Raw genomic sequence first — 23,623 nt, forward strand, 5'->3', positions numbered from 1 at the left:
GCGGGTCCTGCAGTGCCCCCGAGCTCGCTAATGGCATTTCCCTTGCTTGTCACCCTCATCCTCTGTCTCCCCATCATACTAGGAACCTCTGGTGATTGCAGGACTGTGTCTTTTCACCTGGGAAACCCTATATGTATATAAGGCATGACAAAAAATATTAATTACAGGATTTTCCACAGAGAGATTACATTCTTGATGGTGGGATCCCACATAACACTACTATACCTCGGGTTAAAAACTCTCGGACACTGACGATGATGTGCTGTGAACCAAGGAGGATGAACTCAACTTTCTGCACCTGAAGTTCAATGCAAAGGGGAAAAGTGGCACTTGCATGTCTCCCTGGCATCTCAAAGACTAATTTCAATTAATTGAACTTCTTATCTTTCCATGCATCACTTCTATTTCAGTTGAAAGCTAATCAATCTGGTGTTTTTCAAACTTTCTGGACTACTTCCCACGGTAAAAAATACATTTAAGAACATGCCCCGTTATACATATGCACGTGTTGACAACTGAAACAGAAGTTTCAGGAAACAGCACTCCCCTTCGTACACGTGGTGCCCTTTCATAATTCCTAGTCAATTCCATTTTTAAAATGCTGGTTGTGAGTTACGGAATTGATTTCACAACCCACTGACGGGTGTCAACCTGCAATTTAACAGTCACTGTGCTGCCCTGTGAGTAGCAATTTACTGAAACCAGATGCCTCTCGGGATCTCTGGGTCTCTGCCTGCCAAGTCTCTGCCCTCCAGCCTTCATCATCTCTCCCCTGGAATATTTCAGTAAAGACTAGTAATTACGAAGGCAGCTAGGGCTATCCAAATGCTTACCGTTGTGAGTGTTTTACACGTATTACCTTCCTTTACCCACACAACAATTGAACGGGGTTGGTTCTGTATCATTCCCATTTCACAGATGAGGAAACTGAGGTTCAGAGAGGTTAAGTCACTTGGCCTAGATCACACAGCTCATGAGTAGCAGAGCCAGGGTTTGGCTCCAGGCATCTGCCTCCAGAGCCTATCCTCTTAACCACCCACTCCCTCTCCAATCACGCTCTAACTTGCCCCCTGCCCCTGCCGCCTCTCTCTCCCATGCAGTTAGAGTGATATTCCCAAAAGCTCTGACTATGAGCCTCTCCTGCTAAGGTCCCCCTAAGTCCTGCTCCCCCTTGCCTCCAGAATTTGGGTCATACCGGGGCCCTGGTGATCTGTCCTCCCTGCAGCCCTCTGGCCTCACCAACTCTGTCTCCCCACCACACACCACATTCCCCATGGCTCCCAGCATCCAGCTTTGGAGTTACTTGTTTCCCATCTGTGTCCCTGCCCGCAAGCCGGCTCCTGAGGGCAGAGACCCCGCATCAGTCCTCTCCTTGTCCTTAGGGCAGAGCCGGCTCCCTTGATGTCAGGCACCAAGTCCGCAGAAAGGAACCTCTGGCCAGAGCTCTCAGCAAGTGCACAACCCCTGCATGCCACCCAGTGGATCCCAGCCAGAGCCCTATGAGGCAGGCAGGACAGGATGGGAGCCCCGTTTTACAGATGGGGCAGCCGAGGCCCAGGGAGGCCACGTGACCTTGCCCAGGTCCAGCGGCCCCTGCTTGCACTGTTAGAATTGGGACCTCTCTTACCCCTCCTGGCTAGGCTCTCCGCCCCACTGTCTATGTTCAAGGCCAGCTGCTACCACGTCCAAACCTATGGGGTGACTCTGCTGGAACAAGAAATAAGTACTGGAAAGGAGGAGGAGGGACTCGGTACCTGGCTGGCGAGCTCCCCCTGCAGCACCTCCAGCTGCTCCTGGGCCCGGAGAGAGGCACTTCTCTCCTGGAATACGAGGGCGCTCAACTGGTCCACCTTCTGGAGGAGTTTCCTCTCCGACAGCTCCAGCTCCTGAATTCTGCGCATTGAAGCAGCAAGGCGCTTACTCAGGATGCAGTAAGCGTGGCCTAAGGTTTTCACAGACACCAGGATCATCTTTTTTTCTTCTGTTATTTGGCCAATTTGATATTCTGACAAAATGACATTTTGTAAAACATTCATACCTATCTTTTTGAAGATGATCTAAAATACTTCAGAGACCTCTTCTGAATAATAAGGCACTGGGAATCTTAACAGTGTTCTCATCCCTAAACCAGTAATCCCCAGTTCAGGTCATACCAATGAAGAAGGACTGAACCAAACATCTGAACCATACATCTGCATTGTCTCAATTAATCCTTACAGGTGGATTCCCTTCCCCCTACTTCGCACATGAGGAAACAGGATCAGAGAGGCCGGGCAACTTGCCCAAGGTCACAGAGTATTATAGAGTCCAGGCTGCATGGCTCCCAAACTCATGCTTTAACCCTGTGCTCTGTTGCCTCGCATTTAAGCTAAATTATTGCAAATCTCTTCTAAGGAAATGACTGAAATGCAGAAAAAAGGTTTCTGCGATTTAAAAAATTAATCTCTGGATTACAAAAGTGAGAGGTTGGAAATGACCTAACAGTTAGGGATGGCTAAGCCACCTGAAGTCTTCAGCACTTCAGGAAGTGCTGAAGTTGTGTCATATGCAAAGTAATACCCAGGCTGGAAGTGAGCCCTGACCTCAGCTACATAGAAAGGAGGAGCACATGTGAATGGAGGGAAGCCGGAAGGAACATCTGCCTACTGGTCCCATGAGGAGTGGAGGAGCCACATAGACTCACTTGTCTGTCTCCTGCTGGTACCTAGTATCCAAGTCCCCTCAATGTGCCAATCTCACTTCTATAATAGAAGACCATGAAGCACGTGGAAAGTGCATTCTCAGCCTACACGGACAAGCTCTGCACAACCTCACTCCTTTACCCAGCTCCACACCAGGTGACCTGCTCATCCAGGACAGACTCTACTTCCCTGGGTGAGGACTTAGCTTTGCCTCCTGGCTCTGCCACTTACCTGCCATGAGGCCTTAACTGGGCTCATTCACCACTATGACCCTCAGTATCTTCATCTGTAAAACAGGTAATTGCACCTTGCTCAGAGGGTTGTTGTGAAGATTAAATAAAGTGAGTCACTATTATTAATGATAGGGCCAAGAGTCCCCTCTCCTGCTCTAGTTTTGAGGCCCTGGGGGAGGGTCTCTAGAGTGACAGAAGGGAGGGTGCCCTCTTGTGTAGATTAAAATTAAGTTCCTTCCAAAATGAACCCGAGGAGTGGCCGCTCATTAATCAGTCAGAGGCTTGGGTGGAGTGCCTTCTGATTGACTATAAAACGTGGTGATATCTGAATGGGAAAAGAAAAGTTTAACTTTTTAGTTTTTGAGACCAATCTGAAATGTTAAATCTGGGACAATATTGAATTCTGGTATTATCCCTATACTTAAACTAGGCAGAAAATGACTACTTTCACGGTGGCAGGCTGAATAACAGCCCCCAAATATATCCACGCCCTGCTCCCAGAAACTTATGAATGTTACCTTAAGATGCAAAAGAGACTGTAGATGTGATTAACTTAAGGAGCTTGAGACGGAGAGATTATCCTGGATTATCTGGGTGGGCTTAACCGCAATTACAACTGTCCTCATGAGAGGGAGGCAGAAGGGGAGGCCATGTGACCACTGAAGCAAGATGCTACCCTGCTGGCTTGAAGATGGGGAGGGGCCAGAAGCCAAGGAATGCAGCTATAGATGCTGGAAAAGGCAGACACAGGTTTCCCCTACAGCTTCTGGAGAGAGCACAGGCCTACGGACACCGTGACTGTAGCCCAGTGAGACTGCTTTAGGACTTCTGCCTCCAGAACTGAAAGGCAATGAATGTGTGTTGTTTGAAGGCAGCACGTTTGCAGTAATTTGTTTTAGCAGCCATAGGAAACATATACACACACAAATAGGAACTAGACAATGAAGTACCATTTTTCACTGATTAATGACAAATTTAAAAATATATATTACAGTGTAGAGCTGCAAAGAGTGCTACAGAACTGGGAGACTCCATCAGGGAATATCCACCAGGATAAATCGGGCAGGCTGCCTGGGTGGTCCCAGCGCCCCCATGTAGCCGGGTGTGTGACCACGGAGAAGTTACTTAAGCCAACACCTTAATTTCCCCATCTAGAAATTGAGGATATTGCTATTACTTCATTTTTAGTAATTTATTTTTAAGGATTAAGTCTGTTAATACGTGTCAAGCATGTAAATAGTGCCTAGCCCAGAGTAAACACTCAACAAGTGTTCAGCTATTATTAATTTCGTTGCATTTAGATTGTAAATGAATTTGCAGCAATGATAGTGTTATGGAGGTGGGAGTGGGGTTCTCGTTCTCAAATTTCTAACAACGTGGTTGCATTAGTTTTGCAATAAATACTTTAAAATATTAACTCTTTAACTGAAGTGAAGTCCAATGTACACTATCAATCTTTTACTATCCCCTACTTAGAGCAAACCCATGGTGAAATTAGCCTGAAATCTATATTCACAGTTGTGCATTCAGACCCTGGCTTCAGCTCTCAGTGACACTGAGTAATGTATTTCACCCATTGAGCCTCAGTTTCCTCATCTGGAAAAGGGGATCATATCACTCTATGTGTCACAGGGGTCAAGGGAGCAGTGATGGAGGCATTGTGGGGGGAGGTCAGCACTGTGCCCTGCACCACAGGATCTTGGTAAGCCTTAACTCTTTTTTCTCCCAACCCCTGCCACAGATCCGGCCTCCCCTCCCGAAGCCCTGCTTCTACCGGATGGTGCTTCCCACCTTCAGAGAACTGAGGACACAGCCCACATTTCCCCACAGGCGGGTCCAGGACACCGCCTCCAGGATGTCCTCACCCCAGGCCCCAGCCACAGAGGCCCCTCCTCTCCATCACTCATGGTGCCTCCACGCTGCCTGTTTCTCCCTCACATAGAGAGGTCCCCTCTGGCAGGGGTTTCCCACCCATCTTTCCCAGGCCTGGTGACCTTCTGGTTTTCACTGCCATGTACAACCTTGCGTGAGTTATACTTCTATCTCTCCAGGGCTGGGGCCCTGCCTTTCCAGCTCTCAACCCCTAGAACTCATGTTTTGGGCTGAATATGTCCTCCCAAATTCATATGTTGAAGTTAGCTAACCCTAGTACCTCAGAATGTGACTGTATTTGGAGATAGGGTTTTTAAAGAGGTAATTTAGTTAAAATGAGGTCATTAGGGTGGGCCCTGATCCACTATGACTGGTGTCCTTATAAGAAGAGGAGATTAGGACACAGACATGCACAGAAGGAAGACCACAGGAAGACACAGAGAGAAGGCAGATATCACCAAGCCAAGGAGAGAGGTCTCAGAAGGAAACAACCTTGTCCACACTTTGGTCTTTTACTTCCATCCACCAGGACTATGAGAAAATAAATGTCTGTTGTTTAAGCCCCCCAGTCTGTGGTGCTTTGTTATGGCAGCCCCAGCAGACTCATACAACAAACAGTACGTGATTCCCAAGGGCCAAGTGCACATTGTAGAATGAGTGAATGAATGAGGGAATGAATGAATAAATGGATGAATGAGTGAATGGACAATCACACAGACTGATACTGAAGGTGACAAAATAATTTTTCTCATATGTGAATTTTTTCACGTGAAAAGTTTTACAAAGAGGAGAAAAAGTAAAGATCATGTAAATACACATTTACTGACTTGCCCTTACTAAAATGAAGGAAAACACACAAAAAATGGTGAAGTCAGACAAATTTAAGACACTTGGCTGTTGGCATATTGGTAAACCTGTCAGACCCCAGCCATAACTGTACTGCATTTCCATGCTGGGTTTCTCCTCATTCTACTGGCCTAGGTATCAAAACAGAGCATGGGCTTTGGAGAAAGACCTGGATTCAAACGCCCCACCTCTGGACCATGTCGGTTCCATCAGGAAAATAGAGCCTACGCCAGGAGGTTCAGCAGCGAGAATCAAACAAACATAGGGAATCTGCTACAAAGATGATGGAAGAGATGAAAGGCCAGACAGAGATGACAGGCAACCCAGAGGTTAGCAACTGCTGGGAGCCACTTCTGCCCCTGGGGCTGGAGGGATAGACAGGGAGGAGGTGGTGACACTGGGGCCCAGGAGCAGGACCACAGAGGAAGCCAAAAGCATGACTGAATGGCAGCCATAGTCAGAGACGTCACCCAGAGCAGAAGAGAAGGGGAGAATCCCCTGGCTTCTCCCGTCCTCCTCCCTTCAGCGTCTCCCATTGGCTGGACCCAGATGGAAGCCAGTGAGCAAGGGAGCCTGGGAGATAGGCTCAGCCCCTACGATACGGAGCAGAGGAAGGGAAAGACAGAGGAGCCAGGGACTGCTGTGACGGGTTATGGAACACTGATTGTTTTGCCTGCATCCTCAGTCATAGAAATGATTCAACACTCCATCCTGACACAATTAGGATGCCCCAGGATTCGTACATACACAAAGAAGAGGTCCAAATGGTATATTTACCTGCTCCTCAGCCCAGACTCTGACATCATGTACTTGTCCACAGCTGCCAACAGCTTCTGTTCTGAGGATTCCAGGTGCTTCCTGAGTGTTCCCGTGTTCATGTCTGGGCTTCTGGCTGCTTCTTCTGGAAGACATCCCGGCTCCTCACCAGTCTCCTCTGCATCCTGGAAGATCCAGGACGTGTCGATCTTCACATCGACGTTCATTATATCAAACCCATCGCTGCTGGGGGCTCTGACAACGTAGCTGAAACTTTTTTCAGTCCGTCCTTTAGCTGTCGGCTCCATCCCAGACATAGTTCATGGGCCAAGACTTAATACAATTAAGTGAATCTGCAACATGGACTTTCTGGAGATTTCAAGGTGGCTGCAGTGCCTTCAGATTGTGCAGGAAAATATCCTTTGAGGAGGGCAAGAACAGGTGGATTATTTATGAGTGGGGGACTTGGGTTTCACCTGCAGAAATGTCATACAATATGAATGAAAGCCTCTCGTTTTACAAGCCAGCATGCCTGCACTCACCCAAAGCAGAAAAGTCACTTGGAATTAAAAATTTAATAATGTGTACAAAGAGGTAAAATAAGATTTCTAGGCAGGACCATCAGAGTGTTATAAATTCTCAGCAGCGAGGCTCAAGTTTTCACCAGGTAATAAATGAAGTTCTAAACCTCCTTTCTGAGTCCAGCAAACATTTATCACAGGCTTGGAGTTTACTAGGGGAAGGGAAAGGGAAATTAGCACTGCACTGGGTCATCTCACCTTACCTAGTCCGATTCTCCTGGAAACCCCAGGAGGTGGGCATTTTCATAACCATTTTACAGATGCTGAAACAGAGGCTCTGGAAGCTGGGGGAGTTGGCCAGGCCCCACAGATGGGCAGTGGCAGAGTCAGGATTCAAATCCAAGTCTGACTCCAAAACTCAAGGGGTGAGGGATGAACCCAGACCCTGAAAAGGAGGAAACACATCCTGCTGTGGAGGAGGTTGAGGCTGTATAGATGGCCAAGGAATGACCCATCACAGCTGGCAGAGGTGGGCAGAAGGTTCCTCCAGGCGGAGGGAGTCTCAGGACCAAAGCCCCAGGACAGAGTCAGGACAGGTGAAGGGAGTGGGAGTGGTCGGGTTTGGCTGGCCCAGTGGACACACTGAAGGGGGAAGTGAGGACCCAGGACAGAAGGTGACTTGGAGCCATATCCCTGTGGGCCTTGGACTCCAGGACATGGCATCTCTGTGTGGGAAGTGGGGGGGGTCCCTGGAGTGTTTAGAGCTAAGGTGGGTCCTGGTCAGATCTTTGAGGATGGCGTACTGCGGGGGGTGCAGGAGGCGAGAACGGAAGGAGCTGGCCAGGGAAGGGTGCAGTAAATAGGCCTGATGCAGAGTGGTGCAGGAATAAATAGAAATTTAAACTACGAGACATAATCCTCCCTGTTAAAAATGGTGGAAGGGACTTCCCCCACCCTTTTCTGAGAGCACCTACTTTAGAAAACTTGTCGTTCTTTCTTCACCTCTTCTTTTAAAAGCTATATAGGCCTTCTGCTGCTTTTCTGACCCAGGAACGTGTTTCTGAAGATCCTGGGAGCCATCTCTTTGGCATGCAAACATCCAAGGAAAATAGAACCCTGTCTCCCAGTTCCTGTGGGAGGGTCGGAGCCTAACTGCCTGGTCTCCCGGCTCCAAGTTGCAAAACCACCTCCTGTCATAGAGATAGGAGAAATTCCACTTTTCTTTGTACAAAACAAATGAACAAACACAGAGGGTCACTCCAATGGCCAGGTGGATTTAGGGTGACCTATATGTAATAAGTAGTGTTGCCAAGTTCTCTTACGTGACAACAAATTATTGTTTATCCTGAGGACCTGTACGAATTGGGCTGTATCTCCTTGGCTAACAAGAAGTGAGATTCTTTTCTGTCTTTGCAAATCTCTTAGCGGATGGTCTGTGATGCACATCACATTCTGGTTTGATGCTCATTCGATAATAAAATTGTTTTCTTTCTTGTCTACCTTAGTGGAGAGGTTGTCTGGGTTGGGAGAAAATTGTGTTTTAAAGTGTATTTCCCAACCATAATGGAAAAAAAATTTTTTTAAACCCAACAAGGTCCTATTATAGAGTACAGGGAACTATATTCAATATCCTGTAATAAGCCATAATACAAAGGAAAAAAAATTAAAATCTACTTCCTCAAAAGTGGCTATGTAGGGTGGCGCAGGGGGCTTGCAATGGACACGGAGCGGTCAGAGGCAGCAGGGCGGAGTAACGGCCAAGAGGGGGCGCAGTGGGGCAACTCAGATCTCCGGTGTTTCTTGGATGGAATCTTGGACAAATCACCTAACTACTCATAAAAGGTGGGCGTGGGTAGTGAAAATAGTACCCACATCAAGAGCTGTTGAGGCATAAATGAGTGGCTGTAGGGTAAGCAGTGCACAGCGCCAGGCACACAGTGAATGCAGCATGCAGGCTGTGCGTGACAGGCAGAAGCAACATGTAGTTCAGATCACCTGCCTGGGCTGTGTCCAGCTCTGCCTCTTATGCGCCAAGATCTTAGGCACTTAACCCAGCTCCCTGCAAAATGAGATGAACAGCAGTCCCCTCCCTGCTGTTGCACGAGTCACTTAGCTCTCAAGTGCCTGGTCCTGTGCCTGGCACAGCGAGCCCGCAGGGACCTTAGCTGCCAGGAGCATCCTCGAGCAGAAGGGTTAATTGACAGCTGACTGGGGCCAAGTGACCACCTAAAAAGTAATGTGTCAGGCCTGCAAGGAGGAGGAAGCAGGTATTCTAGACCTTTCTTAGGGGAGCAGCCCAGAGGAAAGGTGCATCCGGGACAGGTCAAGGGCATTTGAGCCCCAGTGCCTCTGCCTGGGGAAGTGTCTTCAGACTTTTTTTGGATAAGTAACTAAGACCGTGGGCTTCATTTGGAAAGAACCATCTGTGTCTGAGGGAGAAGGACAGGAACGTGGATTGCCCGTGGATTATCACCCCTGCGGGCTTCTCAGGGCTGGAGACCTGAGGGAAGGGGACAGATGGCCATGGAACCGCTGTAAGGACGTGGCCCTGCATCATTCGCAGCCTGGGTGAGGTTCCCCAAGGCTGAGGGCGACCACAGGAAGGACACAGAGCTTGGCTGAGGGCAGGACAAAGGGGTCCCCACTTCAGATGAAATGGCAGCCCCAGAGAGATGGTGGGGAGGGGGCGGGAGGAGGGTTGGGAGGGAGGTGGGAGGAGGCCAGGCTTCTGGAGTCCGGCAGCTCTGCCCCTCAGCTGGAATCAGGGTCACAGTGCGGGGTCTGCAGGAGTCCCCAAGGCTTCTCAGACAACCTGGGGGGCACCCCAAATCGGCTGGTTGGGATCCCCAATTTGGCAGGCCTCTATCAGGTCCTGGTTAAATGTGAGAAAAGAGAAACAAACGTGCTTTTCTGTACCGGAAGCGGCGGGTGGGTTTCCCGCTCGTCAGCTCTTGACAAGCTGGTTCTGGAAGCTGAGGGGAGAGCAGGAGCCCCGGACCCGGAGGCTCAACTGCGGAACGCGAGAATCCAGAAAGAGGGAAGCAGGGCTGGCCAATGGAAGGAGAGAGAATGATGAATTCGCCGAGAAAGGTGCTGAGCGGGCGCTAAATCGTGGAGTCCAGCTCTGCAGGTAACCAGGGCCCCCGACCAGGACCTGCGCGTGCGCAGTGCACCTGCGGCGCCACCCCGCCCCCGCTCCCCAGCCCCGCCCCCTCCAGCCCCGCCCCACCCTCCGCCCGCAGGGCCCTGGGCACCGAGTCAGTGCACCTGGGACCTCTAGGGTGAGTGGACTCTAGAAGCTTCAGCTCCCGCACACGCCCGCCTGTTGCATTTCACCCGACTCCAACTCAGTACGTGCAGCGGGGGGGAAAATGCCCAGTGTGCCCGGGACTTCCCCATTTTAGAACTGGAAGTCCTGACCTGGGCAAACCGGATGGCTGGTCACCCGCAGGGCTGGTCTCCGGGCCCACACCGCTGCCAGACGGCGGCGGCGGGGCACGGTCTGCCCCCTGGACTTTTCTACCCTGCCCCTCACTGGTTTCCACTGCCTGTAGAGGACTGAGGGATATGGGGGGGGCAGTGAGGGGAGGGGAGGAATGAAGTATGAGGTGTGAGGGGAGGGGAGGGGTGAGATGTGAGGGGAGTGGGAAACAGCACATTGAAGTGGCATAGCATGGCGTCCCTGTGTCAGGAACTTGACCTGGGCTCTCCCTTCACCCCCCAAGTAGATCTGTGAGGAGGCTGGTGGTAAAGGGTGGACCCAACCCTTCTCCTTTCTGTGTGAGAAACTGACTTGGGTTCCGTGGAGTCTGTAGCTCTACCACCTGGAAACCACATCTGGGCAGAAGGTCAGTTGCATTACTAGGCAACAAGCACAACAGCAGCCCTGAGCTGTGTGTCTCATCTGGGCGCGGAGGGCAGAGGATGACGTATGAGTACATGAGTACGCACCTGGTGGGCCGCCAGAACTCTGAGGCCCCCTGTGGCTCTTGTGACTGGGCCTGTCCCTGGCAGGAACCTTGGAAGCGACGCCTGGGACTGTCACAAGAAATGCCGACTCGTTGTTGGCTCCCTGCACCTGCCTGTATGAGCCTCACTCCCTCGCACCTGAACTGTCTCCTGGGGGCCAAAGAGACTGGCCCCTGGTCCCCTGTGGGCCGTATGGTCTCCTTGGAGGACGACTTCCACAAGGGTGCATCAGATACTGCCTGCTGCATCTCCTGCCAGTATCCGAGAGTCTTTGGGTCTAACTGTCTAGTTGTGCCCAAAGAAGACCTCTTGTGAGGTGCTATGTGGGAACTATCACCCCCCATTCCACAGATGAAGAAATTAAGACTCTGAGTGGCAAGTACTTTGCCAGTGTCCACTGCAGGGGAGTGGCTGGTCTAGGAGTGGACCTGGATGGGTCTGACTTCAAAGCCACTGCCATTGGCATCCTGTTGTCTGAGTGGGAGAGCTGAGAAGACAGAAGCGTGGGGCAGGAGGGCATGAGGCCCACACTCCCGCAGCAGGGAGGGATGGGCACTCTGTGCTGTGGGACTAGCTTCCCAGAGACCCTTGCACACCTCCTGGACTTCTGCTACTAAGTCAGCAAAGCAAGACTTCTCTGTGTTTTTTTGGCCCCAGAGAAAGCAGACGTGCTTTTCATTTTCATTTGCTGCATGGTTCCACATTCCCATTGCTGCCTGGAGTTCTCAGATGCCTGCGTTTTTCAAGCAAAGACATCAGTTCATTTGCTTTTGGTTATCAGATGTGGGAAAGTCATGGGGGCTGCGGTGGTGGTGCTTTGGGTTTAGATTTCAAAAGAGAATGATCACTTCTCAGCTGTCTTGGGTGTGCATTTTCTTAGAGCCCCCTAATCCTTTGGTTTGGTTTGAATATCCCTCTCCATCTGGTTGGGTGCCCCTTCTGTGCTGAGCTCCACGTCCTTCTCCACCCTTGGGTTTATCCTTCTGAGAACTTACAGCTCCTCTGTTGGATTCCCTGCCCTCCTTGATTCCTTTGGTAGCCTGAATTTCAGTCATTTTAGTTTTCTCCAAAGGTTATTCTCACTAAAACTTATAGGATTGCTCTTGCAGCCCAACAAACACAGAGCAATGAATCTTTCCGTCCTTGGGATCAACCCATCCTTGCCTTCAGCTGCTCCTTCCAACAAGATGCAGCTGTCCTTTCCTTCACATTCACTACCTTCCATTTCACTTGATCTATTTTGATTCCCAACGTCTTCCTTCCAAAAGTTTGGGAGGGATCAGTCATATGAGCAGGTGCCTTTTCCTGGAGATGCTCCCCCACCCACCTGCTCACCCTAGAATAACAACAGCAACAACATCCAAAAGTAACTTCTCTTCTCCAGGATTTGCTCCTGGGCTTGACTTCTACCAGCTGGTGTCCTGGCCTCCTCGGCTGCCCCACCCAATCCGTTCTCCTGGGAGGCTTGGTGCAGAGGCAGGTCTCCTGGGATCAGGAATGGCTGTCTCCTCCTCCGAGGTTGTAAGAAAGTGGACCTGGTCTCAGACGACTGCAGAAGGAGCCTCATTTCCCGCGGGTGCTCCAGGGATCACTCCACAACCCAGCATTTCTTCCTTGCCAGCCCCTTGCAAATTACCACCCAGATGTGAGACAGCCCGAGTGTGGTCTAGGCGGGGATGCTGTCCGCCTCTCAATCCTTGATCTACAATGGCCCAGGTGCAGTCAAGCTCTGGGACTTTCACCCTCAAGAGTGATGGAGCCTGTGGCTTCCCCCTTGTAAATCTGAGGTCCCAGGGTCCACCGTCCAGAGTGGGCGAGGCTCCAGCCCTCTCTCTCTGGCCACCAGCTGCTGAATTCAGCTGCACACAGATCTGGAGGGTTTTGTTGACTGGGGCTTGACTTTGGGTTCAGATCACAGGGACATTTGCAAGTCACTCTGGCTGATAGACTCCAGGATGCACACGGCACAGTTCATGGAGACATATGTACACAGTCAGTGTCTAGCCGGGCGCACATACCACAGCTAGGGGAGGCATGCTGTGCAGGGACAAGGATGCAGTCTGTCCCCAGACAGTGCAGCGGCCCTCCAATCAATCCATTTCTAGTAATTGCACTTAGTTTCCTGGTATTCAGGTCTCTGCCCCTCGGGCTCTTGAAGGTGCCACAGTGGGGACTTGGATGTGGCCCTGAGCTTGACAAATTCCCCATCATCCTTGCAGAGCTCCTACAGCTCAGCCCAGCCAGGACCCAGCCATAGATCCTAAATGCCTCCCGTTCAAGCTGTCGTGTAGTATCTGTGAATTCTGGTTTCAGTCTCTGGGCTTGGAATAGCTTGTTTTGCTGTTGAATTTTGGTTTGAGTGGGGTTGGGTTTGCCATAGGACTCAGTTTATTCCATAAGCTCTTTTTCTATCCTGGAAAATTAAAAAATAATTTGAAATGACACAAGAACCAAGGGTGAGAGTGGCTGGGGAAGCCCCTGGCTTATCTGCCCTCACCTGTTCCCATCACTGTCCTGAACTCTCCACCTAAGCCCACTGAGGGACCTTCCCCGACAATCCAGGGAGCGAGGAAATAGGGTTCAGATGCCCTGTCTCTCAGCACCCACCCCCAACCCACTATGGCGACCCTCACTCCCAGTCTGATCAGACCTGGGATCATTCCTTTATTTGCTGCACAAGCACGGAATGAGCATCAACCATGTGCCAAGCGCTGTCCTAGGACCGGGGCACAGAGGATCCAAGGAAGAGCCCTGTGTGCAGGGGTTGGGCTCAGGGTATCCACAAGGACATCAGTCAGGGACACAGTGTCAGAGCTCAGCCTGGGGGTCCAGGCGGCTAGTAGGCTGTGGGCATCCTCAGAATTCACAGGGCCCTCCCCTGGGCTGGATTCAGCAGCAGAATTCTAGACTCTAGGGGCCCTGGCAGACCCCAGTCCATGGTGGGCACTCAGAACAGGGAGAATGGGGGAGGCCTGGGTGCCAAAGCAGGAACTCAGGATGAGACACGCAGGGTCCAATGATCAGAGAAGGACCAGCTGCCAGGATGGCATCAAAACCAGGCCTGGGGTCCAGGGCAGGGGGTTGGGGAGAGGCAAGGAGCTTGGGCTCTTTACACAGGCTTCCTGGGCATTTTGTATGCAGGTCATGGACTCGCCCATCAGCCTCCTACTCCTGCAGACCCCTGATCCCAGAAGCCCACTCTGATCTGGACCCTACGGTGAATTTACTGTCCCACAGGCAATAGAGAGCACCAAAAACCGAAGCCAAAATAGAAAGAACCTTTGGAAAAAGCCACAACCGCCTTCTCAAGATAAAATACAACAGGGGGACAACCAGGTCCCCATTGTCCAATCTTATTCACAGAGAGCTCCCTGATCTTCCTCTCAGGGGTGGAACTCGCCAGTGACCCCCGGATGCCCCGGGGCCAGTGAGCCTGACGAGGACCAATCCACCACAAGGCCACCTTCCATGGCACCTAAAGGAATGTTACAGTCAGAGCTGGGAGGAAATCTCCTTTTTAGAAAAATCATTTTTATCAGTGAAAATGAAAGGATACCAACCCGAGTTCTTGGCTCACTGAAGTCATCAAGGCCACAGAATGAATGCTAGTGAGAAAAACAAAAAAAGGAACAAAAACTATAAAATAAGACCAAAAGAAAATGAGGGGGAAAAAAAGAAAAGAAAAAAAGATGTAAGATATGTAGTATGGAACTCAATGACAGCATTTCACAAGAACTACACCACTGGGGTTGGGTTTGTAGAGAGAAATAGGAAGTCAGTGGGCTTTAGGAGCTGATTTTTTCACCTGAGAAACCCATCCTATGGGATGTCTCACCCAGGGTGGGTTGTCCCTACACAGTCCCCAAACGTCTGGCTAATTTAGACAGGGGAGATGTACACCATGGACCAGGGCTTTTTGGTGCAGAGGTGTGACTTTCTTGAAGAACCTGGCAGGACAGCATATATAGAGGAAGAACTCTCCAATAGTCATAGTTGATGGTCCCACCAAAGGCTAGGTGTGACATGCGTACAAGATCAAGGAAGATTCCACCCAGGTCACAGGTCATCCAGTCTGACCTGCAGGCTGGCCCCTATACCATCCCTGACAGGGCCTACTCTCCCAAGAGATTCCACTGTTTAAAATCTTTTGTGCCATTTGATTAGTCTACTTTAAAAAGAAGAAAATTGCAGAAAAAAATGGTTTTAAGGGAATGAAAAATTATACAGGTCAGTTTGAGAGTAGAGTTTTTTCCCTTAGTTTATTTATTACTTGCTTTCTTCAAAAAGAATTGCTGGTGATTAGGTGAAACATGTCTGAACATTATCCGGGGCTTTTGAAAATAATTCATTATTTTTTTCCAAATCAAGGTAATAGCTCCCCTAAATTGTTATTGTAAAAATGAAAATCCAAACAGACAGCCACCAAATTTTAAACAAAATTTAGAATCATTGTAAGTTAGAACTAGAAAGGGCTTTTAGAATCACCTAGCTCTTCATATTCTCCATGAGGAAACGGAGGCCCGGGGAAGGGGAGGTCCTTGCCAAGACCAGCCTGTGGAGTGTGGCAGGGACAGAGTTCCTGCCCACTGACCATGGTGGCTGGAGTTATTCTTCCACCAGCCCAGGCCAATAGTGCCCGCGGGGAAATCCTTGAAGTATCCTTGAGATCCCCTCGGCTCCTCAAAATAACCTTGGAAGCTGGGGAGGGGGGATGGCATGCAGCAGATGGGCACTCTAGGAATCTGCTTAGACCGAATTTCCATGGGATTTCCAGGGCGCCGACAGGAGAACTGGCCCAAATCCTCCAGCCATGACCCTCTGCTGCCCCCCTGCTGGTTGTGCAGGCTGGGAGGCCCCAGGGCTCCAGGTGCAGATGGGAAGATGCCGGGAAGGTGAATGAACCTGTGTAATAGCTGACTCCCAGGAGAGAAGGCTGGTGTGCCATCTGAAGAGCTCTTCTGTCTCTTTGGGCCATTGTGTTTGATTCCCTCTAGACAGAGCGGGCTGTCATCCCCTTTGTAGATAGCCCTGAATCTCCTCTCTGGTGGCTTTCGTGACTTTGAACCCACTCTGTCCATGGAATGAGACGGCTTCCTCTCTCCAAAGACCAGCCTCAGATACCTGAAGCCCAGAAACGCCCTTTCTCCATCTGCTGCCCCGGGGTGACGGCACATCACCCTTCAAGCTTCCTGGGGCACATTGTCCCCAGCAGACCACCCCGATGGGGTCAGAGCCCTTCACCTGTTCCCACATGTGAGCATACCTCTGCGATATAAAATGTGCAGTTGTGGGTTTTCTCTCTACTCATCTATTACTCATTCTGCAGACATTTGCTGATGCCCTATTCTGTGGCAAGAACTGTCTTGGATAAAGAGATGAATAAAAGCTAGTGGATGGATGGGAAGTGGTAAGTGCCCTGACAAAGATGCCGCATGTGTGGACTCATTTGTCCGTCTGGACCAGCGACGTGTGGCGGGGGCACTGGTGTGACCTCCCTGGAGACCCCGGGTGTCCCTTTCCAGCTGTGGGATCATGGACAAGTGTCTGAATCTTTCTCAGGCTCAGCGTTCTCACCCTTAAAATGGTGATAACCGTAGGGAGACAATGGGGCTGGGTGTCAGCCATACTTCCTGCTGGAGGGAGGAGACTTCCAAGAACACTCACTGGTTTTGGGCATATATGTCGTTTAAGGTGAATGAGTCCAATGTCTGTGGCTGGTTTATGGCTCACAAAAGAAGGTGAGGTAGTGTCAGAGGGCTTCACTGGAAGGTCTTTTGTGGAAAAAAGAAAAGACACCGCCCTCCTCCCTCACACACAGTCGATCCCAGACTGTACTTTTCTTCCCTAGAAAAGTACTTGATGGGGCTACCTATTTCTTGGACTGCCAGTTTGGGGGACATGGGCAGAGAAGGGAGGGCTGGAGACAGAGCCCATTCCTTGGGTTTCATGAAACTGACAGGAGAAGAGAATATTCCATGTGAACGACTCATGGAGAGAAGCCCAGGGGGTGGTCTGAGCTCACACCACTCACCTTTTCCTCCAGCTCTTTCAGATGTCGCTTCTGGACCTCCAGTTTATCCTCCAATTCTCGGATTCTCTGAAACACATTAAGTTCTGTATCAGAAAAAGTAAAATTTCCAGGTTCAAACCTTACTCTTCGTTGTTTATCGTGGTGCGGCGTATAAGCAGTGACACACACAAATACTAAGTGGGCAGCTCGACTAACTTTTATACGTGTGCAGGCCTGTCTCTCCACCCCCTGAATCAAGACTGAGGGCTTCTCCAGCACCCAGGAGGCTCCCTCAGGCCCCCATGTGACTCTATTCTGACCTCTGTCACTAAAAGTAGATTTTGCCTGTTCTTGAAATGCATGGTAATGGAATTACCATGCATACTCTTAAGTGCATACTCTTAGGACAGGATCTTTTTAAAACATAAACATCAAGACTAGACCAAGACACAGAGGTGCCTTGGATAGGTTAATAAAGATCATGGATTTGAAGTAGCACCAAATGACTTGTCCAAGATTTATTTAGCTGGAGCCTGGGAGCTGGTGCAGAGATGAGTGCCAGTGGTAGGCATGGCTGTAGCATCCACTCAGATTCTTAGAAGCCCACGTAGCGCTAGGTTTTAGGATGACAAACTGTCCCCATTTGCCTGGGACATTCCCGGTTTTAGCACTGAAAGTCCAGAGTCCTGAGAAACTCATCAGTCCCGGGGAAACAGGGACAGTTGGTCACCGACCTGGCTCTGCGCCTGCCGAATGCCCCTAGGCATGCACACCAAGCCTCGGTGGTTCATCAATCCGTTCCTTCCAGTTCCACACAGGATCCCACCCAGGGGGTCTGGTAAGTACAACCTTTTCCAGTTTGTCATGTGTCCAGTAGCACTTCAACACCCCTCAAGGGCTGGTACCCCCGGACAGCTGCCTAGCTGGCTACAGCCTTGCCAGTCCTGAATGCACATGGAGACCTCACTCCTCTGGAGAACGCTGTCGGGCTGAAGGGCGGAGACTCAGGTCAGCCCGAATTAAGCATGTGGACCCCTCATCAGTTCAGAGAAGCCTTCTGTCCAGATTCTCAAACTCAGATCAGCATCACCTGGAGGCCCTGCGGATCCCAGGAGCCCTGCCCCAGAGTTTCTGACTCAGCGGTTCAGGGTGGGACCTGAGAAGCTGTATTCCCCACAGGTCCCCAGGTGATGTGGATGCTGCTGGCCGGGGGACCCCACTCTGAGAACCACCACTGTGGGCACATTCACCCATTCGGCAAATGTGGCTCAATATGCCCGGGGCCTCGAGGAGTTTGTGGTCCCATCAGGTTCAGACAATGGTATTACGCAAATACGTAGATGGCGCCCTGGATGAATACAGATGTCACGGAGAAAGTCGAGCAGGGGTAGGGAAGGAATGGGGTGCTATTTCATATGGGTGCTCAGGGAAGATCACACTTAAGCAGAGGTGAGGGGGGTAAGGAGTTGAAGTGTGGGCCGGGAGGTCCAGAGGAAACACAAAACCCAGCCCACTGTGGTTTTCCAGACGCCAAAGAGGGTAGGGAACTCCAGGCAAAAGGAATGGTGTGTGTGTGCAGGCAGCTGGGAGTGCAGGGGGGCAGAGCTCAGAGGGTCTGGAATGTCCCGATGAGGAGCTTGCAGATTTGGGGGTGTCATGGAGAACTCGTGAAGGATTTCAAGTAAGGAAATAATGAGATTTTGATTTTGGAAAGATCACACTGGCAGCAAAACAGAAGATGGATTGGCACGGAAGAGAGATGAAAAATACTTCTGCTCTCAGATATGTGACCTTGGGCAAGTAGTTCAGCCTCTCTGGCCTTGGTTTCCTTATCTGTAAATTGGGGGTAATAGTGTTGCCCACATCTGAGGATTTAGCAAGTGAATCTGTGCAAAGTACTTATAGCAAAGTCGGTAGAGAGTACGTGCTCTATAAAGGATGAGAAACCCTGTATGTTTCTAATTCTCTTCCACCTGAGGGAGACTGTGACCGCCCTCCAGAGACCCCCTTGCAAGGCGGGCAGGCAGAGAGCATCTGAGAATGAGCACAGAACTCGGCTAGACCCTTGCTTGGATCCCGGGCCCCAAATTTACCAGCGGGTGGACTTTGGAGAGTCATGTAATCCAATAATCTCTCTGTGTGGAATGCCTCTTCTGTAATACCTGCACAGTGACCCTGTGACCCTGGGGGTGAAATGGGGACCCGGGGGAAAGTGCCTTGTAAATCACAGTGCCACGTGGAGGGAGGACAATGCTTTACAGCTTTCAAAGGATTTGCAAAAATCTCCCAGGAACAACTTCTGGGCTTTAAAAATCAGCCTGAGTCCATTTGTATCATTTTTTTAGATTCCAACTATAAGTGATATCATATGATATTTATTTTTCTCTGACTTACTTAGTATGATAATCTCTAGGTCCATCCTTGTTGCTGCAAATGGCATTATTTCATTCTTTTTTATGGCTGAGTAATATTCCATTGTACATATGTACCACATCTTCTTTATCCATTCATCAGTTGATGGACATTTAAGTTGCTTCCATGTCTTGGCTATTGTAAACAGTGCTGCTATGAACACTGGGGTGCATGTATCTTTTCAAAGTATGGTTTTCTCCGGATATATGCCCAGGAGTGGGATTGCTGGGTCATATGGTAGCTCTATTTTTAGTTTTTTTGAGGAACCTCCATACTGTTCTCCATAGTGGCTGTACCAATTTACATTCCCACTAACAGTGCAGGAGGGCTCCCTTTTCTCCACACCCTCTCCAGCATTTATTGTTTGTAGACTTTTTAATAATGGCCATTCTGATCAGTGTGAGGTGATACCTCATTGTAGTTTTGATTTGCATTTCTCTAATAATTAGTGATGTTAAGCATCTTTTCATGTGCTTTTTGACCATCTGTATGTCTTCTTTGGAGAAATGTCTATTTAGATCTTCTGCCCATTTTTTGCACTTATTTACAAAACAGAAACAGACTCACAGACTTTGAAAACAAACTTATGGTTACCAAAAGGGAAAGATGGGGGGGAAGGGATAAACTAGGAGTTTGAGATTAACATATACACACTAATATATATAAAATAGATCATCAACAAGGACCTACTGTATAGCACAGGAAACTCTACTCAATATTCTGTAATAACCTATATGGGAAAAGAATCTGAAAAAAATGGATATATGTATATGTATAATTGAATCACTTTGCTGTACACCTGAAACTAATACAACATTGTAAATCAACTATGCCCCAATATAAAATTTTTAAAAAAGATTAAGTGGAAAAAAAGTAAATATTTTTATTTAAAAAAATCAGCCTGAGAAGCTGATTCTCATTCTAGTCTTTCCTGAATTTTTTTTAATAACCAGGGTCAGTCTCTCATCCAGTCATGGGAGGCTGGAAGGGGCAGTGCTTAAGAGCTTTGTCATCTGATGACATGGGTTCACATCCCAGCTCTGCCACTTCCTGGCTGTGTGACCTTGGGCAAGTTGCTTACCCTCTCTGAGAACTCATCTCACCTGTGAAACTGCATCAATGGTTCCCACTCAGAGGGTTGGTGTGACCATCAGTGAACCAACATTTATGGAGCCCCTTCTATGTGCCATCACTGATCTGTCTCCCTGCACTGGACTATAAGCTTCATGAGAGCAAGTGCTGTATCCTCAGCACCTAGAACAGAGCCTGGTATGTAGATGTTAGAAAAATTGCAAATGAAAATGGTGTGACATAGAGCAGGAGAAGCTCGTGAGAGAGGCAGCCGATGCATTTGTAGAGGTGAGCACAGGGCCCAGGGGGCTCAGGGTGTGAGGCTAAGCAACCCGGACTTCATCTTCTGGGCACGGGGGAGCCAGGGAGGGTCTTTGGGGAGGGGTGGTGCTATGCCATGTTAGGAAGGCTTCTGCGGTGCAGTGGATGGATTGGGAGGGAGAGGGGCAGTGAGGGGTGAGGGTGGTACTGCAATTGCTTGTGGTCCCAGCAGATATCTGTGGTGCAGGCCAGCTGGTGCTGGGGAATAAAACCTGGCGAGGGAGAGGACAAAGCAAGTTTATATGAGTGGATCAACTCCAATCTTCACTCCAGGAGAACATTTTGCAAATGTGCAGAATCATTCTGTTGGGAAAGGTACCATGGGCTGATTGATTTTTTTCCTGCACCCACTTTTCCCCTTACTTAATAGGGCTTGAAAACTGAAATGCCCGCTGGGGCCAGGCTGATGACGTCACGTCACTGCATCCCATGGGCCAAATGCAGGCAAAACGGACAGGGGCCATCCAGGGCAAACTGGGACACATTCTTCCCATCAACGCAGGCAGCTGGTGCTCCAGGCCGGGTCAGATACAGCTGAGTGCTGCCAGAATGCCTGGCAGTGCTGTGCTGTGTTGTGTTGTGTGTGTGTTGTACTATGTTGTGTTGTGTGTGCTGTACTGTGTTGTGTTGTGTGTGTTGTGCTGTGTGTGCTGTGTCACGTGTTGTGTGTGCTGTGCTGTTCTGAAAGTTGTGTGTTGTGTGTGCTGTGAGTTGTGTGCGATATGTACTGTGTTGTGCATTGTGTGTGCTGTGTCGTGTTTTGTATGCTGTGTTGTGCTGTGTGTGCTGTGTGTTGTGTGTTATATGTATTGTGTTGTGCATTGTGTGTGTCGTGCCGTGTTGTGTTGCATATGCTGTGTTGTGTTGTGTGTGCTGTGTGTTGTGTGTTATATGTATTGTGTTGTGCATTGTGTGTGCTGTGCTGTGTTGTGTTGCATATGCTGTGTTGTGTTGTGTGAGTTGTGTGTTATATGTATTGTGTTGTGCATTGTGTGTGCTGTGCCGTGTTGTGTTGCGTATGCTGTGTTGTGCTGTGTGTGCTGTGTGTTGTGTGTTATATGTACTGTGTTGTGCATTGTGTGTGCTGTGCCGTGTTGTGTTGCATATGCTGTGTTGTGTGTGCTGTGAGTTGTGTGTTATATGTATTGTGTTGTGCGTTGTGTGTGCTGTGTTGTGTTGCATATGCTGTGTTGTGTTGTGTGTGCTGTGAGTTGTGTGTTATATGTATTGTGTTGTGCATTGTGTGTGCTGTGTTGTGTATGCTGTGTTGTGTGTGTGTGTGTTGTGTGTTGTGTGTGGTGCGTGCTGTGTTGTGCCGCTGTGCTGTGCTTGCACTCAGCATTGTTCTGGGCACTGGGACACGGCAGCTGCCCTGCCCTCAGAGCCTCGTGGGGAGACAGACAGTCAGCAAAGACCAGGTAGTGAGAAGTGACGGGAAGAAAAGTAAATCAGGGGAGCAGCTGCTTAAGTAAGGCCATGGGGCAGCCGCTCTCGGGTGACATTTGAGGAATGCGTCCCCGGCAGGGAGACAGCAGATGCAAGGCTGGATCTGGGCACAAGGGCTGGGGTGACACAGGGCCGGAGCGCACGCACCTGGGATCTTCTTCCAAGAATGAAGGGAAGACTTGGGGGGTTTCGGACAGGGCCCATTCCTTCCCACCCTCAGGTGTCCATGTCAAGGCCCCCCCACCAGCAGGGCTCTCCCTGGCTCCCAGCACCCCCCGTCACGGCCACCCCCTGCCCAGGGCCTGCCTCTGTGTTCACTATACCAGGTGTGAGCTCTACAAGGCCAAGGGCATCTCACTCTCCCTCCTCCCAGTCCTGGAGCACAGCCTGGACCACACTTGCCTGATCAGCATGTGCTGGGGACTCCAGCAGGGGTCTTGTTACTGTGAGTGACAGAACCTGCAGCGGAGGCCAGGCTGGGTGGGAAAGGCCCAGGGCAGCGGGTAGGAGCTGACACCTGTCCAGGGCTTAATTCATGGCAGGTTTCACAGAAATTCTCCATTGACCTCAACCCTTGAGATGTGTGCTGGCAGTGTCCCCATTCTGCAGATGAGGACACCCACCCGTGGCTCACAGAGCTGAGTACCTTGTCTCGGGATACACTGGGCGGGGCCGGGGGAATCCAGACCTGTCTGACCCAAGACCCTGTGCTACTAACGCCACATCGTAGCTCTCCATTCGTAGCTTTAAAATGCTGTTTTTTATGTTCCTGGAGGGAAAAAAAATCACTGTGATGCACGTTTGAAATTCTCAGGCTCCTAACGCCCTTCTCCCATTGGAAATGTGGCTTATTCAAAATTATTTTTTTTTAATGCCAGATTTCTGGAGACTCTATCAAATTCAGGACAAACACTTGCCAAAGACAAATAGTAAACCTCAGGGAATTAGTATGACGTGAACTCAGAACTGGCCCCTAGTGCAATGGCCACTGCTTCCTAAAGGCGGGTTGGCCTTAATCAAGTTGTTTTGGCCCCTGGGCCTCTGTTTCCCATCAATTAAATTGGGTCGAACACTTAGATAGCCAAGAGTTTTACAAGCCATGTGATACTCTACAAACTGGGTTTTTAACAATGCTCATTACAACTATTATTTCAGGTTGACGGTCTCTTTTAAAAATCCTGTATGTGGTGGGAACTGCTTTTGAAAACTACAGCTGATGAACAATGTAAACATTTTCTGCAGCATAGTAAACCTGTTCCCACCTCAGGGCCTTTGTGCTTGCTGTTCTCTCTTCAAATAGCTGAATGGCTCACCTCTCGCATCATTTTAGCCTCAAGTCTCACCGTTTCTGATATCTACGTGCATGTTGCTTGTTTCCCCTCAGTGAGATATGAAAAGACACCCTCCAGGAAAGCAGGGACTTTGCCCACTGCTCCATCTCCAGCGGCCAGACGTGTGCCCAGCACATGATTGGTGCCCAGTGAT

At 49.8% G+C, this 23,623-nt stretch overlaps 2 protein-coding genes across 2 annotated transcripts in view; both read right to left on the minus strand.

The window, feature by feature from the left end:
* Nucleotides 1–6,696, minus strand: part of C4H4orf50 (chromosome 4 C4orf50 homolog) — a 48,739-nt gene extending 42,043 nt beyond the window's left edge. The window contains exons 1-2 of the mRNA XM_068541999.1: nt 6,410–6,696; nt 1,755–1,893 (exon numbers count right to left, since the gene is read on the minus strand). Coding sequence (XP_068398100.1) covers nt 1,755–1,893; nt 6,410–6,696 — 426 coding nt within the window. The remainder of the gene's footprint in view (nt 1–1,754; nt 1,894–6,409) is intronic.
* A 7,767-nt stretch (nt 6,697–14,463) lies between these two features.
* The window catches only part of JAKMIP1 (janus kinase and microtubule interacting protein 1), a 71,016-nt gene continuing 61,856 nt past the window's right edge, over nt 14,464–23,623 (minus strand). Inside the window, exons 19-20 of the mRNA XM_068542289.1 lie at nt 16,910–16,975; nt 14,464–14,514 (exon numbers count right to left, since the gene is read on the minus strand). Coding sequence (XP_068398390.1) covers nt 14,464–14,514; nt 16,910–16,975 — 117 coding nt within the window. The remainder of the gene's footprint in view (nt 14,515–16,909; nt 16,976–23,623) is intronic.

Source organism: Eschrichtius robustus, chromosome 4 (genome assembly GCF_028021215.1).
Source record: "Eschrichtius robustus isolate mEscRob2 chromosome 4, mEscRob2.pri, whole genome shotgun sequence".
Classification (NCBI taxonomy): Eukaryota; Metazoa; Chordata; class Mammalia; order Artiodactyla; family Eschrichtiidae; genus Eschrichtius; species Eschrichtius robustus.